Source organism: Pinus tabuliformis, chromosome X (genome assembly GCF_031772625.1).
Source record: "Pinus tabuliformis cultivar Carrire ecotype Pingquan chromosome X, CPIR1, whole genome shotgun sequence".
Classification (NCBI taxonomy): Eukaryota; Viridiplantae; Streptophyta; class Pinopsida; order Pinales; family Pinaceae; genus Pinus; species Pinus tabuliformis.
In genome coordinates, this window is record NC_142308.1 from 109,600,049 (window position 1) to 109,621,591 (window position 21,543).

General features: G+C 37.0%; 1 protein-coding gene across 1 annotated transcript; it reads left to right on the forward strand.

Moving 5' to 3' along the window:
• The first annotated feature begins 4,100 nt into the window (after positions 1 to 4,100).
• On the forward strand, positions 4,101 to 4,628 carry LOC149138651 (uncharacterized). Its single transcript, XM_089450441.1, has one exon. The coding sequence runs from the start codon at positions 4,101 to 4,103 to the stop codon at positions 4,626 to 4,628; it is 528 nt and encodes a 175-aa protein (XP_089306567.1).
• Positions 4,629 to 21,543: the final 16,915 nt, after the last annotated feature.

Below are 21,543 nucleotides of genomic sequence, written 5' to 3' on the forward strand. Positions count from 1 at the left end.
TTCTAGGCAACTTTTGGAGGCCTTCCAGATGTTCAAATTGGGTGCAGGATAGCTCGTTGGAAACGTATTTGCATTTACTTTCCAACCCAACTAGAATTTTTCAATTTGGAGTTCATTTTCCCTATCAAAAATCAAATCTCCCAAGACTGGTCAAAATGTGCCAAATGAGGCTGCCTAAAGGCAGAGTGCTCAGTTGCAGTCAACTTTTGAATGCCTTTTGCAACTCCAAATTGAGCTCATGATACCTCATTGGAAAGAGATTTCTGTCTGGTTATCATTTGACTCATCAAGCAAGTCATTTGGCTAACCACGCTAGGATAAAACTTGCTTTTACCAAGGTCACTTTAGAGGTGCATCAATTCTCCCGAGGCGATTGTATTTTTGACATTTCTCTAAAACCATGAAACCTGTGTAAGAAGTGAAGGAGGTTTTTCTTCCTTGGCCTGTTTTGGACCAAAACCGCTCTCGTTTTTCCAAAATTTATCTTTTATTGCTCAGAAACATCATTTGAGTGAAACCTATCCCGATGTGTGGAACAAGGGAATTGTCAAAATGAAGCGAAATGAAGGGGATAAGGGGCTTATAAATTCTTGAGAAAATTTTTGGAAGTAGGGAGGGATGTTAGGAAGCAGGGGAAAGTGTAATCTCAGAGATTGAGTGAGGGGAAGGGGTCCAAAAGGGAAAAACACAGGCCCAACCTAGAAAATTGCCAGGTTGTAGCAAGAAACTAGGGTTTGTGTGAAAATGAGGAATTTGGGGGATATCAGTGATGGGAAGTGTTTAATAAGGTACATGAAGGATAGTGGAAGGTGTACGCACATCCGGATACAAGTTTTTCTAATGATTTGACCATTCAAGGGAAATTGCCTTCAAAACCCTAGGAGAGGGAAATGAACCATGCCTAGGCGCAACTAAAGCATGAACAAGGTGTAATATGACCCAATGGAACTTGACATGATGACGACAACCCTGTGAATGATGATATACTCAGCTAGATAGTGACATAGACCAACATTTGGACAACTTTGAAAGGAGTGAAAGCAAACCCCAGACCTAATGCCTAGTGACCAAATTTTGCTTGAAGACTCACTGAAATCACAAAATTTGACCTTGACACTCTGAGACCACTTTGTAAGAGCATATTTGATCACTGGAGGAAGACTGGAAAGACAAACTCCATTATATATTTCAAATTGCTAAAATTAAAAAAATGATAAGAATTAACTAAATTATTATTATTATTATTATTGTTATTATTGTTATTATTATTATTATTATTATTTTCCATAATGATATGTAAGTTAAATATATATAGCAACATGATTTTTAACCATTTTTAACCATGGATATTCTTAATTTGTAAATAGGATTTACTGCAATATCATATGCCAATAACATGGCTTATCAATACATCATGCCCTCGCAATACATATTTCTTTAATTAATAAATTTAGTTAGAAATGGGTTGGCGGGTCGTGCGAGCTCTGCAACTAGGGTTTGAGGAAAACCTTACAACGGCGCAGAGTCCATCGTCACAGCCGTGCCGCAGCAGCAGCCGAACGAAGAACAACAACAAGCCACTGGTATAGCGAGATCGGATATGGGCAAATCTCAGGGGGGGCCTCAAAGCCCTCCCCCAAAGCCGATCGAGAACCCTCAGCGCAAATCGGATCGCTACTTTCAGGGTTGGAACATGAGGAAGAGGTCCATAGAGAACCCCCTCTGCAAGACAAAACAAATGCGCCCCCAACCAGTCAGAAAGAAACAACGAGATACCAGAAAGAAATACAGTGCATATAGAAGCACCCAAGGTCACCTCGAAGACATGCAAACCCATAGCAGCTGAAAGGCCCAGGATAGAACTACCCAGTCATAGAATCAATGGGAGAATCCAGTATATGAGGGACCATGCACTCATTGGAAAATTTATTGGATTCTGGCCAACAGAAAAAGCATTGCATGGATGGATCTCAGCTAAATGGAAACCCAAGGGTCATGTTACACTGCAGCTAGGACCAAAAGGGTTCTTCACGGTGATTTTTCTCTGCATCGAAGACAGGAACCGAGTAATGGATGAAGGGCCATACCTTTTCAACTCTATAGGCCTTTATCTAAGGGAATGGGCAGCAAGATTCAACCCGCTGGGCGCCAGTGTGGATCATGATGTACTCACTGCCAGAGGAATATTGGGATGAAGAATCGCTAAGAGATATAGGAAATGGGCTGGGGGAATACATAAAAGCGGCAGAAGAAACGAAGTTGTGCAAATATACATCCTACGCCCACATCTGCGTCTTCATGCGCCTGGATAAGGCCTTGCCGGACTCGGTAAGTCTCTCTCACGATGATTATGAATGGACTCAACCATTGGATTATGAACATGTACCCTTTCGCTGTCGCAAATGCCATGCTCATGGACATCTCTTCAGGGACTGCCCGCTGAATGCCAAGCCTCAATCCCCCGATCCCTCTGACATGCAGACCCAAGACGGTTTCACCAAGGTAACTAATCGCAAAAGATCGCATAGAAAACCCTCGAATGGGAAAAAACCCCAGCCAGAAGCCGCATCCTTTCCATCTAGTAGCAATAGCTTCGAGATTCTAACCAATACCTCTGAAGATCAGCCCCTGCATTCGAAATCAAGGCTCCCACCCCTCTCTGCCTCCGCCAACCCTCCTCCCTATGGATCCATAACCATTCCTAGCCATCCGGAAGAGGACCATGGGCCTCCTAAAGAGAACAGAAAGCTCTCGAGCGGGAAGGCAAAGGATATGGATGTGGATGCCCCTCCCATCCATTCTATGAGCATAGCCACAGCCCCAGAAGATATGAACCAGCCACAAGTGATGGATGAAGAACCAGAAACCTTCGACTTGGGAGGACTTGACATTCTAGAGCTCGAAGTAGCATGCAAAAAGAAGGAGTTTGACAAGATTCCGGAGCACCAACTCAACACACTGGAAGTCATCCTAGCCAAGGCGTACCAGCAACATTAGCTAGGCATCAAACTGGGCAGATATTGGGACGGTAGTCTCACTCCAAGAGATTCCAAGAAGAGGGGGAGAAGAACCGATCTTCAACGAACAATTGCATTAGGAAAAATCCTGGTTGACTCAGGAAGATACACGAAGTTGACCAAGTACTACAAACCCACCACCAATAGTGAAAGATGAAGCTCACATCATGGAATGTAAGGGGGCTCAATAGCCCAGGGAAACATAGAATGATAAAGAACATGATAAAGCAGGAAAAGCCACAGATTTGTTTCCTTCAGGAAACAAAGTGTAACAGTAACACTCTGGGAAACATACTTTCCAGAGCTTGGACAGGCAGCAGTTCAGTAGTAGTGGATGCCTCTGGGGCCTCAGGCGGACTGGCTATTGCATGGAATCCACAAGCGATAGCGCTCTCAGATATACATGCATCCCACCACATTATTCAGGCAACTTTTCATATACTAGGTACTAACATCCACAGACATCTTACAAATGTCTATTTCCCACAGGAGGCAGGTAATAAAATGGCTTTACTAGACACGATAGAAGCACTGAATCTACACAGAGTCCACCCCCTATGGATTATTGGAGGAGACTTTAACATGATAACTAAATTAGAGGAAAAGCAAGGAGGACGAACCAGGATGGAGCAGGAAAATGAACACTTCAAGGAGTTCATTCAAAACAACGCTCTAATCGATTTTCAGTTTTGTAATGGAACACATACATGGAGTAATCACAGGACTGGAAGGCATCAAATCGCATCCAAACTAGACCGATTCCTCTTGTCTGATAATGCGGTCCATTTAGGAGGGGACATAGCGGCAGTAATTCTCCCATACGTAGGCTCTGACCACTGGCCCATCTCCCTTTAGTGGCAAAGACTGGGCAATGCCAATAAAAGACCATTCCGCTTTGAAGTGTTCTGGCTTACTCACCCCGCATTCAAAGACTTCATCAGAAATACCTGGAACAACTTCCATCCGCTTAAAGGCTCCAAAATGTACCAGTTTCAACAGAAACTCAAGTATCTCAAAACTCATATCAAGCTCTGGAATCAAGAAATATTTGGAAACATTTTTCAGGCGCAACAGAACCTAAACATGGAAATTGAACAGCTCCAACAGAAAATAATCACAAAGGGACACAACGAAGAAACTTTGGAACAGGAGAAACGCATTCACAGTCAACTCGAGGAGAGGAGAAAGCAGGAGGAAATATTATGGAAGCAAAAACAAAGGATAAGGTGGCTGAAGGAAGGGGAGAGAAACACCAAGTTCTTCCATAGAACAACAGTACAGCGGAGATTGCACAACACTATCCCTTTCATTCAGAAGCAGGGTGGGGAAAGAGTAGAAGAGCATGATGAGATTGAGCAAGAATTCACAAGCTACTTTCGGAAAGTTCACCAAGAGCCCCAAAACGACAGATGGCCAGCCATTGAAAAAATCACCCGAAATGTGCCAAAAATAATTACTGAAGAACACAATAAGCTCCTTCTTCGCCCTATTCAACAACAGGAAGTAGACACTGCAATGCATCAGCTCAAGGAAGGAAAAGCCCCTGGCCCGAATGGCTTCACAACCACCTTCTTCCATGCATTCTGGGAATTAATCAAAGATGAAGTCTAGCAAGTCATAGAGGAATCAGGCACACTGCACTAGCTTCTGCCCTCTCTCAATTCTACATTTATTGCGCTCATTCCAAAGGAAGAATGCAACATTACCCCAGACAAGTTCCGTCCAATTGCTCTATGCAATGTAATCTACAAGGTGATATCAAAGGTCATAGCCAATAGATTAAAGCCGCTGCTGCCCCTGCTCATTTCGCCTGAACAATCTGACTACGTGGAAGGAAGACAGATCTTGGATGGCATCATCCTCTCGCACGAAGTCATACACTCTCTCAAGCACACCAAGCAAGTAGGTATGATTCTCAAGCTGGACTTGTCAAAAGCCTTTGATAAGCTAAGTTGGATATACATACAAAAAATGCTAATAGCTTTTGGTTTCTCTCCAATATGGGTATGATGGATTCAAAGTCTCATTTCTTCTTCTTTCTTCTCCATCCTTGTCAATGGCATTCCATCCCATCCCTTTAGTCCCTCAAGAGGCATTCGGCAAGGTGATCCTCTCTCGCCTTTCCTCTTTGTTCTTATGGCGGAAGGTTTAGGATGCCATATTAATCAGGCTCGCCTTTCCCAGCAAATCAAAGGCCTTTCCATCCATAACTCCCCTGCTATAACCCATCAGCAGTTTGTCGATGACAACATGTTGTTCGGGTACCCATCTGTTCAAGAAGCTTCAATGTACAAATCCTTGCTGAATGACTTTACCGAGGCTTCAGGAACCAGCATTAATAAAACCAAATCTCAAATTTTTTTCTTCCACACTCCTCCTGTTGTTCAGAGGGCCATTGCTCGTATTCTGGGTTTCTCCATTGACTCCCTCCCATCCAAATACCTTGGAGCCCCCCTCATTGACTCGGCTATCAAGCATACCTCTTGGCGCTTGCTCCTTGAGAAGCTTGACCACCGACTCAACTCATGGACTCATAGATCTCTGAATATAGCCAGCAGACTAGTACTAATCAAGGTTGTTCTACAGGCAATGCCGCTCTATCTTTTTTCAATCCTTGCAGCTCCTAAATGGGTGATTAAAAGAATAAGGAATTTACAGCGCAACTTTCTCTGGGGAGCGACTGGCACAAATCGCAAATGGGCTTTGGTTAAATGGATCACTACATGCAAGCCTAAGGAGCAAGGGGGTATTGGACTGAGAGACCCCAGTCACAGCAATGCTATAATGTGCGCAAAAATCTGGTGGCAATGGCTATCCACCCCCAACAAACCATGGGCGGCCATCTGGACAGCTAAATATGCCAATCACAGGCCACAGGAGGAGCTCATCAGACTAACGCCCAATGCAAAAGGCTCACTCATTTGGAATGCAGCTAAACAACACTTCCTAATGATACAACAACACAGTTTTTGGGAAGTCTGAAATGGTAGAACAACACATTTTTGGATGGATGCTTGGAACCAGCTGCCAAAGCTCAGCGGCTTTCTCAGTCAACTTCCAGGCCACTCCGGGGAAGAGCAACATCAAGAAGAGATATGGCACTACTGGACTCAGGAAACAGATCGAGGATACAGGCAGTGGCAGCAAAGTGAAGCGATAATCAGTAGAGCTGATCACCAGACCATCAAGGAACTGGAAGGGGAGCTCCAAAAACGCCGGGTGAGATACTCCGAGGGCAAAGACATCCTACGTTGGGGCTACTTGCCAAAAGGAACTTTCACCACCACAGAAGCTTACAAGATCATAAGTTCAAATACCTCGCCCCTAGATCCAATATGGGGAAGAATATGGTCAGCTGGTAACTGGCCCAAAGTCTCTCTCTTCCTATGGCTGGTGGGGCATAGGAAAATACTAACATGGGACAAACTCAGGCGAAGAAATTATCATGGTCCCTCAATATGTGTCAATTGTAAATCGCAGGAGGAAACCCTTCAGCACCTTCTGGATTCCTGTACCCTGGCTAACCAAATGTGGGAGAAAGCTAGCTTTCGATGCCAAAGAAGATGTAGGGTATCAGACGATATCACCGACTCAATTTTCCAATGGCACCAGAATCCATACAAAAGTGAAGTTCTCAATCAATTATGGAGATTAATACCTGGGCTCCTCACTTGGTGTATCTGGAAGGAAAGGAACAAGCGCATATTCAAAGACCAAACAACCCCCATAGAGATCATCTGGGGCAACTTCTGTTTGAACCTCAAGGAGACATTGGCGCTCCGCACATGGATGCCAGATGATTTTCCCACTCTGGCAAATGAGAAGGCCATTTGGGCAAATTGGAATTTGCCTCTCCAATAGGGAAAACCATCTCAAGCCCCCTCAGAAAGCAGCAAAGAAAAGATGGATACCTGGACTCCCCCTCCAAAGCACACTCTCAAGCTCAACTTTGATGGAGCATCAAAGGGCAACCCCGGAAATGCTGGATATGGGGGAATCTTCAGAAATCATGAAGGCTCGCCCCTCCTTATTTACTATGGCAACATAGGATGGGACACCAATAATTCAGCAGAATTGGAGGGACTATGGCAAGGACTTCTCCTTTCCAGAATCCACAACTTTCACCCCCTGGAAATTGAAGGTGACTCCCTCGTCCTCATCAACATGGCCAAGCAAATCCTCAATGGGACTCATGCTAGGAAAATTGCCAAAAGCTGGAGACTTGAAGCTAGATTGGAGGCCTTAGAACAATGGCTTCACAATAATCGAGCCATCATCTTCACTCATGTTAAACGGGAAGGAAACAAGGTTGCGGACCTCCTAGCCAACCTGGGGGTGGATTCTAAACACACTCTTATCACAGGGACGCTCGACATAATCCAAAACCATGATCATGCACAGGAATGCAAACTTCTGGTTCAAAAGGAAGCTGCTCCCCCAGATGCGGGTGATTGCGGTGCGATTTAAGTTGACGGGACAGGGGCTGGGCAAGGCAGGATGCCACTTGCCCGACCAGTACAAGGATCATGGAGTGGTTATGGCACTTGGCGCATGGCACAATCGTTTGAATGGTTATTCGGATTTGCAAGGCCACCGGCTCAGCTGGAACACCAGGTCTGCAGTGAAGGAGATCAGCTTCGCACGCACCAGCATGCAGCAGAGAGCACGAGCCATCAATGTAGCAGTTATGGGAGGAGACTCCCGAGACAAGGCAAGGAATGTTAAAGCCAGAGAAGGGCCTGGGGGGATGGACATTTCATTGGCTCTGTCGCTCCTCCCACTTACCTTCGATCCCGCAAAGAATTCCAGGGAGCATGAGGGGAATTGGATCCTGGCGTTGATGGTCTTGGCCTTCCCTGTGAGGCTGGTTTTACTCCTCCCCGGGTATCTTTCAGGTATTGCAAACTGGTCTTCTCATTCACATATCTTGGCAACTGATTTCTTGGTATGGTCTTTGGTTTCGCACACGAGCAGGGATTCGGCGCACCAGAAGGAAGGGTCCAAACTCGGCAAAGGAGGCTCAACAAGTAGGCAAAGCCGCTGCCAAGATATTACTCTGCAGCTACAATCCCAGACCTGGGCCATTGTCAATTGCAGGATGCCTCGACTGAGACCAAGAATGGGCAGTCGCAGGGGGCAGCCGAGAAGGGCCCCAACTGAATTGTCCTCCAGTGACTTGTTAGGGAGGCGCGGGCTTTCTTCTAGCAGCAGAAGAGGAAGATCTCATGCCTCTAGCTCTCGGCCTGGACCTATCCCTACCTCTGGCTCCGCCATATTTACCTTTGACAGCGCTCTAAACAGGCCCAGGATCACTGCCTATTTTACAGTGGTTTTTCAGGAAGAAAGTCAAGTTGATGATTTAAGAACTCAGGCAGGGAATTCAAGGGCAATCCCGGATCCCTCTTCATCATTTCAGCTGGCTGCGGAAAATTCCCCTCAGCAGGAAGCAAATGAACAAGTGGGTAGAGAACAGGAGGCGATGATGGTTGATCCGGGTCCCGTGGCTCAGAATGCGACTCAGACAGAGGAATTACTTGATATGGGCTGGTGTCGAATCATAGAAGAGCCCATTGATGAATAGAAAATCCACCCACGCTTCTTTTTTGGTAGAATGCCCCTCACCACTGGGCACGATTGTGAGGCGACTTGGTCCTGGGATCTTTGGTATCCCTCAGTTTATTTTGAGTTTTCGAATTGTCTTATGTATCAGAGATTGTTCCCCTACGTGGGACACAAAATTAGACAATTTTCAAATGTGTTTGTTCTGGACAGATCTGCCTCCTACAGGAGCAGAGTGCTTGAATTCGGTCATGATGTAAATTCACTATTACCTTGTTAATATAATAGATATAGTTTTACGTAGAAAAAAAAAATAGTTAAAAATGAAAAATTACATAATTTTTTTGGAAATAAATCACAACATTTGATTTATGTATACTAGTAAAAATATTATAAAATATATTATGAAGATTAATTCTCTACCATCCCCTATTATTGCCAATTTATTTATGGAGGACTTTGAAAACAAAGCCCTTAGGACAGCACCCCTGAAACCTAAATTGTGGAAAAGATATGTGGATGACACATTCATCATATGGCCTCATGGAAGAGAAACCCTAGAAACCTTCAAGCAACACCTAAATAGTTTATCCCCTTCCATAAAATTCACAATGGAAGTCGAGGTCAACAAGAGCCTCCCTTTCCTAGATATCCTCATCACTAGGAATGAGGGTGGCTCTATATCCCACCAGGTATATAGAAAAAAGACTCATACCGAACAATATTTACATGCCTCCTCACATCATCACCCTACCCACAAACTAGGAGTCCTCAACACATTAGCAACCAGAGATCTTAGAATCTCTGACAAGGAACACCTAGAAAAAGAAACAGAACACATTATTGAAGTTTTCCTAAAAAATGGATACAATAAACATCAAGCTATCAAGGCCATAAATAAGGCAAAAACTGGACCTAACAAAAATAAAAACCTTGATAATATTAAAGGTAAAGTCAACCTCCCTTACATACAAGGGTCTACAGACAAAATTTCCCGCATCCTGAAAAACAATGGAATTCTAACCACTTTTAAACCCTTAAACACTATTCGTAACTGCCTTAATCCTGTGAAAGACAAAATTGACCCTAAATGCCATAAAGGTGTCTACTTAATTCCTAGCTCATGTGGCAAGCCCTATGTAGGTGAGACTGGGAGATCCTTTAACACAAGAATCCATGAACACTCAGCAGACATAAAACACAATCGATCCAAATCCTCAGCTCTAGCTAAACATTCTGATAAAACTAAGCACCAAATTTGCATAGAAGATACCCGTATCTTAGCTAGGAGTGATCACTACTTCATAAGGAAATTCAGAGAAGCCATAGAAATTAGCAAACACCCTAATAACCTAAACAGAGACGATGGATGGACCATAAGCAAAAACTGGGTTCCAATCCTATCATCCAAGTCTACCCCTAACTATAATCCTCCCCTTATTAACCTAGAACAAACATAAAAGTTCTAATCCATTTTAATGTAATAACACACTATGACCTATATCTTAGCTGACACATTCATTATAACAATTAAAAAGTAATAATTAAAATTGATAAATACATTGAAATAAATATAATTATAACAATTAAAAAGTAATAATTAATAATTAATTAAGATAATAATTAAAATAAATACAATTTAAACCATTAAAATTAATAATTAATTAAAATAAACAAATAATTAAAATATATAAAAATTTAAAAACAATTATATAACCAATATAATTACAACAATTAAAATTTTACAATTAAAATTAATAATTAAAATAGTTATAAACATAATAATTAAAATAATTAAATAATTAAAATTAAATAATTAAAATAAATAAATAATTAAAATAAACAAACAAAAAATAAATAAATAAATAAATATAATTTAAAAATCATATAAATATAAATATAAGATTAATTAAAATAAATAAATAATTAAAACAATAGTTATAAACATAATAATTAAAATTAAATAATTAAAATAAATAATAATTAATTAATTAATTATTATAATAATTAATTAATTAATTATTATAACAATTAATAATTAATTAAGATAATAATTAAAATAAATACAACTTAGACCATTAAAATTAATAATTAATTAAGATAAAGAAATAATTAAAATATATAAAAATTTAAAAACAATTATATAATCAATATAATTACAACAATTAAAATTAATAATTAAAATAGTTATAAATATAATAATTAAAATAAATAAAAATAAATATAGAAATATAATTTAAAAATCATATAAATATAAGATTAATTAAAATAAATAAATAATTAAAACAATAGTTATAAACACAATAATTAAAATAAATAAATAATTAAAATGAACAAAAATAAATATATAAATAGAATTTAAAAATCATATAAATATAAGGTTAATTAAAATAAATAAATAATTAAAACTAGTTATGAGTAATTAAATATAATTACAACAATTGACATAGAAATTAATAATTAAAAGAATCTTAATTATAATAATTAAAATAAAAATAATTAATTAAAATAAAAATAATCAAAATTAAATTAAAATAATTATATAACTAGATAATTAGAAAATCATATAAATATTAGATTAACAAAAATAAATAATTAAAACGAATTATAATTAGAATAATTATAATAGAGATAATTAATTAAAAATAAATTAAATTAATTAAAAAAAAAAACTAATTAAAACGAATATAATTAACCATAAACCTAAGGGAAATACTAATATTAAAATTAGTTACGATTTTTTTTTTTTTTAATTATAAATATTTTTTTCCTGCAAGATTTTCCATAACGTTGTATCAATCTAATTAATATGTTCAACGTACTTGGTAAGTCTTCATCGTGCAGAACTCATAAACAGTTGGATTTGCAACAATTTATTTATCAATCTCATTTAATCTTTGTTTTCATTAAAATATTATTTTTCACTTATATAAACGAAAAATCATTTTGTATGTATTTTCACATTTAGACTCTGTGCAATCATATGACATAAAATATGGAAAATACCAATTCTAGAAATATTACCAATTCTAGAAAAGATCTGGGCATAGGACCTTACAAGAACTTTAAATAGTTTTATAAGACATTATTAGTACCATTAATGTCTATAAACAGTCCTGGTATATAAGTAGAAGGTTTTTATAAAAACAACAAAGATATATGTATATTTAGAAAAATATAAATTCCATAAAATTTATTTATTTTTATTTTATTATTTTTATTATTATTATCGAGAGAAAAATAATTTAATTTCAATTATATGAAATACGATAAAATAAATAAATTCGAGCCTATCAAACATACAAATAAATACATCTCCTTAATTCAAAAGATGGAACAAGCAAAAGTGTTTACTACTTCGAAAATTCATGAAATAAATAAAGAGATCACGCCCGGATATATATAGGTACATAAACCAAAAAAACTAAAAATACCACAAAGGACATAAGCACTATCATTAAGATATACACTATAAAATAGCTACGGTTACCAGAAACAAAATATTTATTATAAAATGATAAATAACTCCATATATTTTTCTCAATAAAAATACCAAAATCTTTGATGAGGTATCCGCTATCCGTGGTCAAAACCAAACCCTAAAATCCCTTGACTCCTTTGAAAGTGCGTTAAATTAAAGGCACCTTACGCTTTTAATACCATTGTCAAAACGCCACCATCTATGCTTCCTCTTTATAGGGAAAAGAAAGGGTGGTTTATACAAGACCAAAACACTGATAATTCTCATTAAATTTGTACATGTTAATAGCCTTCTGGTACAATCTTCAAGCATTTCGTCGGCACTGGTTGTTGCTACTTTGAGTCTTCTATGAATATACATAGATAATTTTATACAAGTCCAAAAACTCGATACTTCTCATTAAATTTGTAGGAAAGAGCTAATCAACCATATATTGGGTATTTAATGCCAAAATATATGCGCGCAAGTTAACGCTATAACAATTTTGGCATTAAATAATATTTGTCCGTGTTATCGGGCTAACTTGCGCGCATATATTTTGGCATTAAATACCATAGTTACCAAATTCGAATTCGAATACGAATTTGAATTCGATTCGACACGGAAAAAATTCGACTACTTAAAATTCAATACGGAAAAAATTGGGAAATATAGATCTTATAAATTTTAATTATTTAAAAAATAAATTTATATTTTCTCCTTCTATCTACTTGAACTAATTATTTATAAACTAAAACAATTGAAAATACTATAAATATATTTAATATTATATAATTCTATAAAAAAAACCATAAACCTATATTATTTTTAGAAAAGAGTAATTAACTCAAATCATACATTTTAATATCTCTTTTAAAAATGAAAAATAATTTCCTCATTAATCAATAATTAAAATCTAAATTCATGCTCATAGATTTAGCGGTTCCAAGTGGATCTAGTTGAAAGCACACTTTCAAAAGTTGATTTTGTTTTTGGAAAAAATTCCAAATTATATATCTATAAATAAAAAATTATTAATCTTTTTTGTAATTTATTATTTTAGTAACTATAAACTTACTATTTTCTACCATATTTCAATATGACACTGATTGATTGTTTTTCGAAAATGCAAATTTTTTAATATACAATTTCCTATTTATATACCTTTTAATATAGTAATTTCCATTTTATATAGCAATTATATATCTTACAAATATTTATAAATAAGAATTTAATGACCTTTGTTACATGAATTTATTAGTTTAATAACTATAAACCTACTATTTTCTACCATACTTCAAGATGACACTAATGGTTTTTCACCACTGCAAATTTTCTAATATGCAATTTACTGTTCATATATGTTTTAATATAGAAATTATATATCTTACAGAGATTTATATATAGGAATTTAATAATCTTTGTTACATGAATTTATTATTTTAGTAATTACAAATTTACTATTTTCTCCCATATTTTAATATGAAACTGATTATTTTTTATAAATACAATTTTTCTACTATACAATTTATTCTTTATATACTTCTTAATATAAAAGTTTCAATTTTTTAAATATTAAACTTTTATTGACAAAAATCTTTACAAAATTAAACCACAGTTATAATTTTTTAATATAAAATTTTATTTTTAAATATTAAATTTTATATTTACAATTATTCTTTTTATTAAATTTCATAATTTTTCATAAACCAGTTATAATTTTTTTTAAATATATCAAATTTATATTTTTTTATACCAAAAATAACATTATTAAATTTATTATTCACCTGACCCGTACCGAATTCGAATTAACGAATTTTCACTCCAACCGAACCAAATGGCCGTATTTCCGAATTTTCTAAACCGATACGGCTGAAGTTGGTAACTATGTTAAATACCCAATATATCGCTGGTTAGCTCTTTCCATTAACTACTTCCGATGAAATTAAGTGGCACCCAAACAAACCCTTTTGAATAGAGGTTACAAGTCTTGACTATCCTCGGTCATCGATACACTTAGAGGATGGTTTGGGTTTATTACACTGCATACAAACCTGCCATGCATCCTCCAACCGCACGGTAGTCACACGAGGATGCGATGGCTGTACGCTAGTGCCTGTGCAGGTGGCATATATACAATCACCCATTAATGAATCATTTATAACCAGCTTTATTTCAAATTCTGCCATGTGGGATATCATAGTTGTAAGCATGTGATGTTTCGGTGCCAGGTCCACCAACCCGGATATCCAACTCGCTCGAAGCCATATGCCCATCACGCGGTACCCCTAGTTCAGGTGGAGGGAGGTGATTTAGCAGGGCAATCTGATCATCGCCGGTTGTTCTCCCCCAAACCCTTATTTCTTCATAGTTATGTTTCTTTGTCATTCGGTTATTTCACTTACTGGTGCACACCTATCATTTTTTACTTCCTTATCCCAGTTTAGATTTCTTCACCGTGACGATGATCTCCCCAAGGGGTGTGTGACACAGACGTGAGAAGCATACCGATATTCGTATATGATTTAGATCGGCCTCCGGAGATATTTTGTTCCTCGCTTATTTTCTTGTGCCCATGTTGACATCTGTTCCTGTCCACCGCGCTATTATTTGTGTATCTAGATATTTACATTGAATGAAATTTCTAATTCCTCGGTAGAGGAGGTCACAGTTGTAGAAACCTATTACTTTGCTACCACATTTCTCAAAACCTTATGAGATGTTCTTAATATTTATATTCAAAAGCTCCTTGGTATCTTCATCCTTAGCCATAAAGAGGTAATATGTGAGATACTCTTACTATGTGCATTCATTTTCTTGGTAGTGATAGTCTAATTGTCTCAAAATGCATATTATTACTATGTTGCAGGAAGTATCTATTGTTTGCAAACAAATAGTTTATAATTCTTTTTTATGAGGACAATCTTTTTCTTCACAATTTTTTCCATAGAATACTCAGTATTTTGTGCTTCAAAATCAACTTTTTACCTTTTTCTAACTCATAACCTTCCACGGGTTGTTGTTCTAAACTAGTTTCAAATGAATCCACAAAACAACTAGTTTCTACCTTTTGGTGATGTGGCCCAACGACATCTCCTTCTTTTTCCATATCTGCTTGAAAAGAAGGTATCTTTTGCTATCCATTAACAATAGGTTTATCTTGCAAAATACATGTGTTCATAACCCTTTCTATGGCTTTCATTAATGTCTCTAACTTAAGATTTAATAAAGGAAGAAATTCCTCTTTAATTACTTTCTTTCTTTCAGCTTCCATTCTAGATCTTTTAATCAAAATATTCATTTCCACATCAGTAACACTTTTTTGCTTATCCTCCAAAGTGGAAAGGTTTCTTTCTCTGAGATAATAGGCAATCTCAGCATCAAAACCATTCGGATAATGAAGCATAGCCAATCCTGGGCGAGGCTTAATATCAGTGAGCATGGAATCATAAACACTATTGAATCTAGTTGATAAATCTTGGACTATCTCATTGGGTTGCCTTTTTATATTCCAATACTCATCCATACTTTGAAAAGGTTCCTTTTAACCTCCCATCTATTAAGGAAAATGCTTTGAAACTGTTGGAAATCAAGAATACTTCTGGCTCTCAAACTTTTATACCATTTCGTAGCTTTTCCTGAAAGGCTTTGAGCAAAAAACCTCAATTTGACATCTTCATGATCGACTTCCTCCAATTCAATGACTTTGTCTACCTGTTTGGTTGCTATGATATTACATGTACCATCAAATTGAGGTAGCTTCTAATCATAGTTCTTCAGTAGCTCATGTAAAGGGAATGAAAAATTTAATGATGCATATCAAACAATGGTCATAACTAAGGACTCAGATGAATTTCTACTAGATGGACTATGTCTTTTATTTGGATCTTGTTTGAGGCAACCAATATTAATATGCGATGCATTTGCTACTTCAAGGGAAGGATATACATTCTCCGAAAGGGGCTCATGTGAAGATTCATCATCTTGATTTGGATTTAATAGACCAAAGAGAATCCTTAAGATACTTTCAAGAAAAGACAGAAGGGGATTGGAAAAAGATAATACTATATCCTGAAGTAAATTCAGGTCTAAATACCTGGCATTCACATAGTGTCTTCCCATCCTTGTGTTGACAAGGCCCGTCCTTCTTTGAATCTATTTTGAATTTTCTTGGAACCTAGTTTATGAAGCCATCGAATCTGGATTCTTTGAAAGTGGAGTCACCTTAAAAGAATTGAAGTTCTGGATACTTTGAACATGGAGTCACCACATGAATGATACAAACTCCTTGTCTCTCATCACTGCCCACTATCAATAATCAGATCTGAAACTTGATATGTTTTTATTAGGAATTTGAAATGTTCAGTTCCCATTATGGTCGCGAGAATGTTAGAACTTACTAAATTTCTAAGTTTGTAGAAGAAAATCACCAAGGTAACAACAAACCAACTTTGGAAGCTCAGATCTAGCCTTGCGAGCTTCAGACTAGAGTGTTCTCTCTGTAAGATTTAACTTTGTTGGATTGAATATTATGATAGTTAAGAAGTTTGGGGTTTGATTTGTATTTGAAGGGTTGGTTGATAATTAGATTACCATTGGTCTATGGAGTATGTTACATAAAATCAAGATTGAGAGCAGTGTTAAGAGATAGATCTCATAGGGGAGGGTAGCAAAACTAAATGGATTCTTTAAGGTCTATGAAATGGAGAAGAAGAACAAATTTAAGGTTCACTTTAAAAATAGATCATTATTACCTGAATTCTATATTTAAAGATCATAAGAAAACATAAAATTATTCGTAGTAGTGTGCACACTGTAGATTTAAACAAATTTTGCCCTTTACTTATCTATTCAATAATTTAGATTTGAAAACAAATATGTGCTATAAACAGAGAAATATAAGCATATAAGACGATAGATGCACTTCATCAACAACTTGACACAAGAATCCTGTGAAAGAGCTTCCGTATTACTCGGAAAATCTGCTGATGCTTTAGCAATATATGATAGTATCCTTTTGTTCAAAAGAAAACCCTTAATACTTCTGAAGATGAAGTATTTATAACTTGTTTACACACATATATTGATTTTAAAATATCAAGATTTAGTACGAATATCTAAAAGAAATACCTTGAAACAGAAATTCAAGATTTTATTACAAAAAGGTATGAAAGTAGATTAAACTATCTAAAAAATATCAATCGCCTCGGCATTTCGGTAGTGACCGCGCCCCTAAATATGCAATATTGTTGTCGTGCTCGGAGATGATTCTTGTTGTCTTGCTATTCCACTGCATTCTGTTATGAATCTGTGGTGCTGAATATGGAGCGTTGTCCATGTTTATCTTGATGTTTTAATGTGCATCGTCTTATCCATCATCTTTTAAATACTTTCTTTTGTCACAAAATATTTGGCTTTAAATAATATATTTAAATTAATATTTCCAAATATTTAAATGAAATTCATAACTCAGAATTCAAAGTATTTATTAGCATGATTTATAAATCCATCATGTTTTCGAATCCATATATTGTTTCAAAAATCCATGGGTTTTTTGTAGGAATTTACAGGGTAAGTTCCCTAGACAGAACACCAAAGGACACCGCTCACAAACAGATCACAGATCAATACACTAGTATTTTGACGTGGTTAAAACCCTCAAAGAGGGAAACAATCCACGGCCTGAGCCAACGCGGCCACTTCAGGCAATTTATTAATAAAAGAATGAAAATTTACATATGCTTCTCTCATAGACAGATTACCCTCCAAATGACCCTCCATGCTCTTTAAATAGAGGTCATGGACCAATCAAGTGTTAAGCCACAGATCAAGTGTCGGTAATACCGAGGAGAGAATGAACCGTCGGATCACTACATATCGTGACCATCAGATTGTAAGTTACAAAATGTACATAGCAAAGAAACACACTTTACCTAACTCTATACCTAACTCTATACTAGACCAAGTTGTACTTAACTATTTCCTATGTGTCTGAATATCCCAACATCCCCACTTAAGAACAACTTGGGATAGGATTGAAGGGTTTACAAATATGACACAATAGGAGAAGGAAGGAGGCACTAGAGCCTATCCCCCCTTAGTGACAACTTCCTGAACTCCAATCATAAATCGAAGTTTAGTGAACTTCGCCTCTGTGAGCGCCTTTGTAAAGATGTCTGCAACTTGATCATCTGTTGAACAGTATTGCACTTCAAGAACATGGTCGTCAATGAGCTTTCTGATGAAGTGCATGTGCAGTTCTATGTGTTTGCTGCGATGATGTTGGACTTGATCTTTGCATAGCTGAATGGCACTTTGATTATCACACCAAAGTGTAGTCGGATGCTGCTGCTGAAAGCCAAACTCTGACAGGATCTGACGAAGCCACAAGGCTTGCTTACTAGCTTCTACGGCACCACGATACTCTGCTTCCACTGAAGAAAGAGAAATGACACCTTGTTTCTTGCAAGCCCATGTAATAGGTCCTAAACCAAGAGTGAACACATAACCTGCAGTAGAATTTCGATCATCAGGGTCACCAGCCCAATCGGAATCAGTGAAACCAACCAATAGAGGGGCTGCTTGGACACTGTAATGAATCCCAAACTGAACTGTACCTCGAACAAAAACGAAGTATTCTTTTAGCTGCTTTCCAATGACTTTCATGTGGGTTTTGCATAAATCGAGCAACAAGGACAACGACAAAGGAAAGATCAGGACGAGTATGGGTTAGATACAAAAGTTTTCCTACAAGTTGACGATATAAGGTAGCATCAACTTCAGGAGAAGTACAAGTGACTGAAAGTTTGACTCCAGACTAAAAGGGAGAATGTTATGAAACCAACTCAAGAAAAGATAGAAAAGATAGATCAACGCCTTAGAATTCAACCTCTTCGAGAGGGACAACCTCCTTTACATTACATAAATGAACAATTCTTGGATGATACAAATGAAAAGACCTCCTTTCTATATATAGGAGTCTAAGGGGTCATAACATAATCAGAGCCGACATAACAATAATAATGTAAGGGCACAATAATAACCATAGTGGGCTTCTATGGGGCACATTAGTAACAATATGGGCACTACATGGGTACATCAATATAATAAGTGGGTTGTACTAATAACAATAAGGGGTTACACTAGTAGTATAGGGGCCTAACATGCCCCTCTCCTTCAAAAAGTGTTGTCCTCAATGCTTGAGTAGTTCTTGATGCTTCTGTATAAAATTCTTGTCCTCCCATGTGGAATCTTCAGCGGGTAAGTTCTTCCACTTGATGAGATACTTTGAAATTGATCGATTTCGTAGCTATCGGGTTCTTGTTTCTATGACTTCTCCAGGTTCCAATATGATTTTTCCTTCCTTTTCCATATCTGGCAATATTGTTTGAATTGGGATCTTTTGCAACTTTTGAATAAGTGGCCATACTTCTTTGTCCTTCTTCCATTCATCCCTTGCTTCGTTTATCCAATCTGGTTGGATAATAGAAATAGCACAAAACAATGCTTCCACATCCTCTTCCTTGAAGAGTCTTCCCATTCGGTAAGGTCGCCATTTTTAAGTGCATGTAGTATTGACAACATTTCCTTGTCATAAAGAGCTTGCTTTAGATGTAGCAGTAAAAATACCCAATCGCCTACATCAAAACATTTTTCACTACGATGTTGATCTACCAGTTGTTTCATTTGATTTTGCACCGAAGTGGCGTTATCCTTTAAAAGTTGGAGAACTTGTTGTTGATGAGCATCTTTCATTGCTTGAACCTTTTTCTTCTTGATATGTCCTTCTATCTTTAGAGTTTGAAGAGTGGTAATTTCTTCCAATCCTTTACAAGATATGGTCGGATTCATTTCTTGACGCTTGATGTGATCTTTCACTTCTTGAACATTTTTCTTCTTGATATGTCCTTATATCTTGATAGTTTGAGGAGTGGTAATTCCGACCAGTGAATTACAAGATATGGTTGGATTCATTTCTTCTTTCTTGATGTGATCTTTCACTTCTTGCACCTTTTTCTTCTTGATATGTCCTTCTATCTTGAGAGTTTGAGGAGTGGTCATTCTTGCCAATAGTTTACAAGATATGTTCTGATTCATTTCTTCTTTCTCTGGGGTTGGGTCCTGGCATATATCCTCTTCTTTTGATGTTTCTTGATCCTTTTCTTCCTCCTCTTCATACTCTATGTAAAATAATTTCTTCTCAGCACACTTATGACCTTTAGTGCATTTGCTATCACAATTGTAACAAAGCCTTTTTTCTCTTTTTTCTTCCAATTGTTGTGGTGTAACCCTTGTAGGTTGTGGAAGGCTAGGAGAAACAACACATCCATCTTTAAAGTTGTGAGGGGTAGATTCCCTTGTTGCAATAATTTTACTTTCAAATATGTCACAAAGCCCTTTTACTCTTTCCAATTGTTGTGGTGTTGCTCTAAAGAAGGTGATGTTCTTTGTATCCTCATAATGTGCTATCATTTCCTCCATGAGAATTGACCACGTAACAAGTTGTTTACGAGAACAAAGCTCTTTATACCATAAAAATTGATCCGGTTCTAAATATGAAGATGCAATACATACCTTTTGTAATAGTGGTACACCATGTAGATCAAAATATTGCTCCATTTGAAGTATCCAATTTACCAGATCCTTGCCATCAAACTTCCTCATCTTGCTTTTTCTTGATTTTAGGACCTCGATCTTGAAATGACTGTAACTTTGTACTTGTGGATATTTAAGTTCTAAAATTTCTACTTATAGTATCCCTCTGTGTCCTCTTTCCAATGCCACTAGTCTGATCCAAATTAGATTCTCCAAAAAAGAGATATGCACAATCTCCCAAGATGACCTGATTATAGACTTTTCCAAAAGAGCGAACTTGTATGAAGTGCCACATGTCAATTTTTCGACCTCTAGCTTTGAAAAATATATACAAGAAACTATAGTCCGTCCTCTTTCTGTACCTTCTTACGAAATTTCAATCCAATCCCCAGAGAGAAAGTTATGACAATTTTCCCCAGGTCACCTGTTTTGAATGTAATTCAGGAGTCTGCAAAAAGACCAACTTCTGTAGATCATATCTCCCCAACTATTGCGCGAAAAGCTTTGAAATTCGGACCCAAGGTTCAGCGCGATTTCTTCTCAAATGGGTTTTTCTTGCGACTTCTGAAACGTCACAGAAAAAAAGTTATAGCAAAAATTCCACGATGACCTGTTTGGAGCAGCGAAACCCTAGAATCCAAAGCTCTGATACCAAATGTTATGAAACCAGCTCAAGAAAAGATAGAAAAGATAGATCAACACCTTAGAATTCAACCTCTTCGAGGGGGCAACCTCCTTTACATTACATAAATGAACAATTCTTTGATGATACAAATGAAAAGACCTCCTTTCTATATATAGGAGTCTAAGGGGTCATAACATAATCAGAGCCGACATAACAATAATAATGTAAGGGCACAATAATAACAATAGTGGGCTTCTATGGGGCACAATAGTAACAATATGGGCACT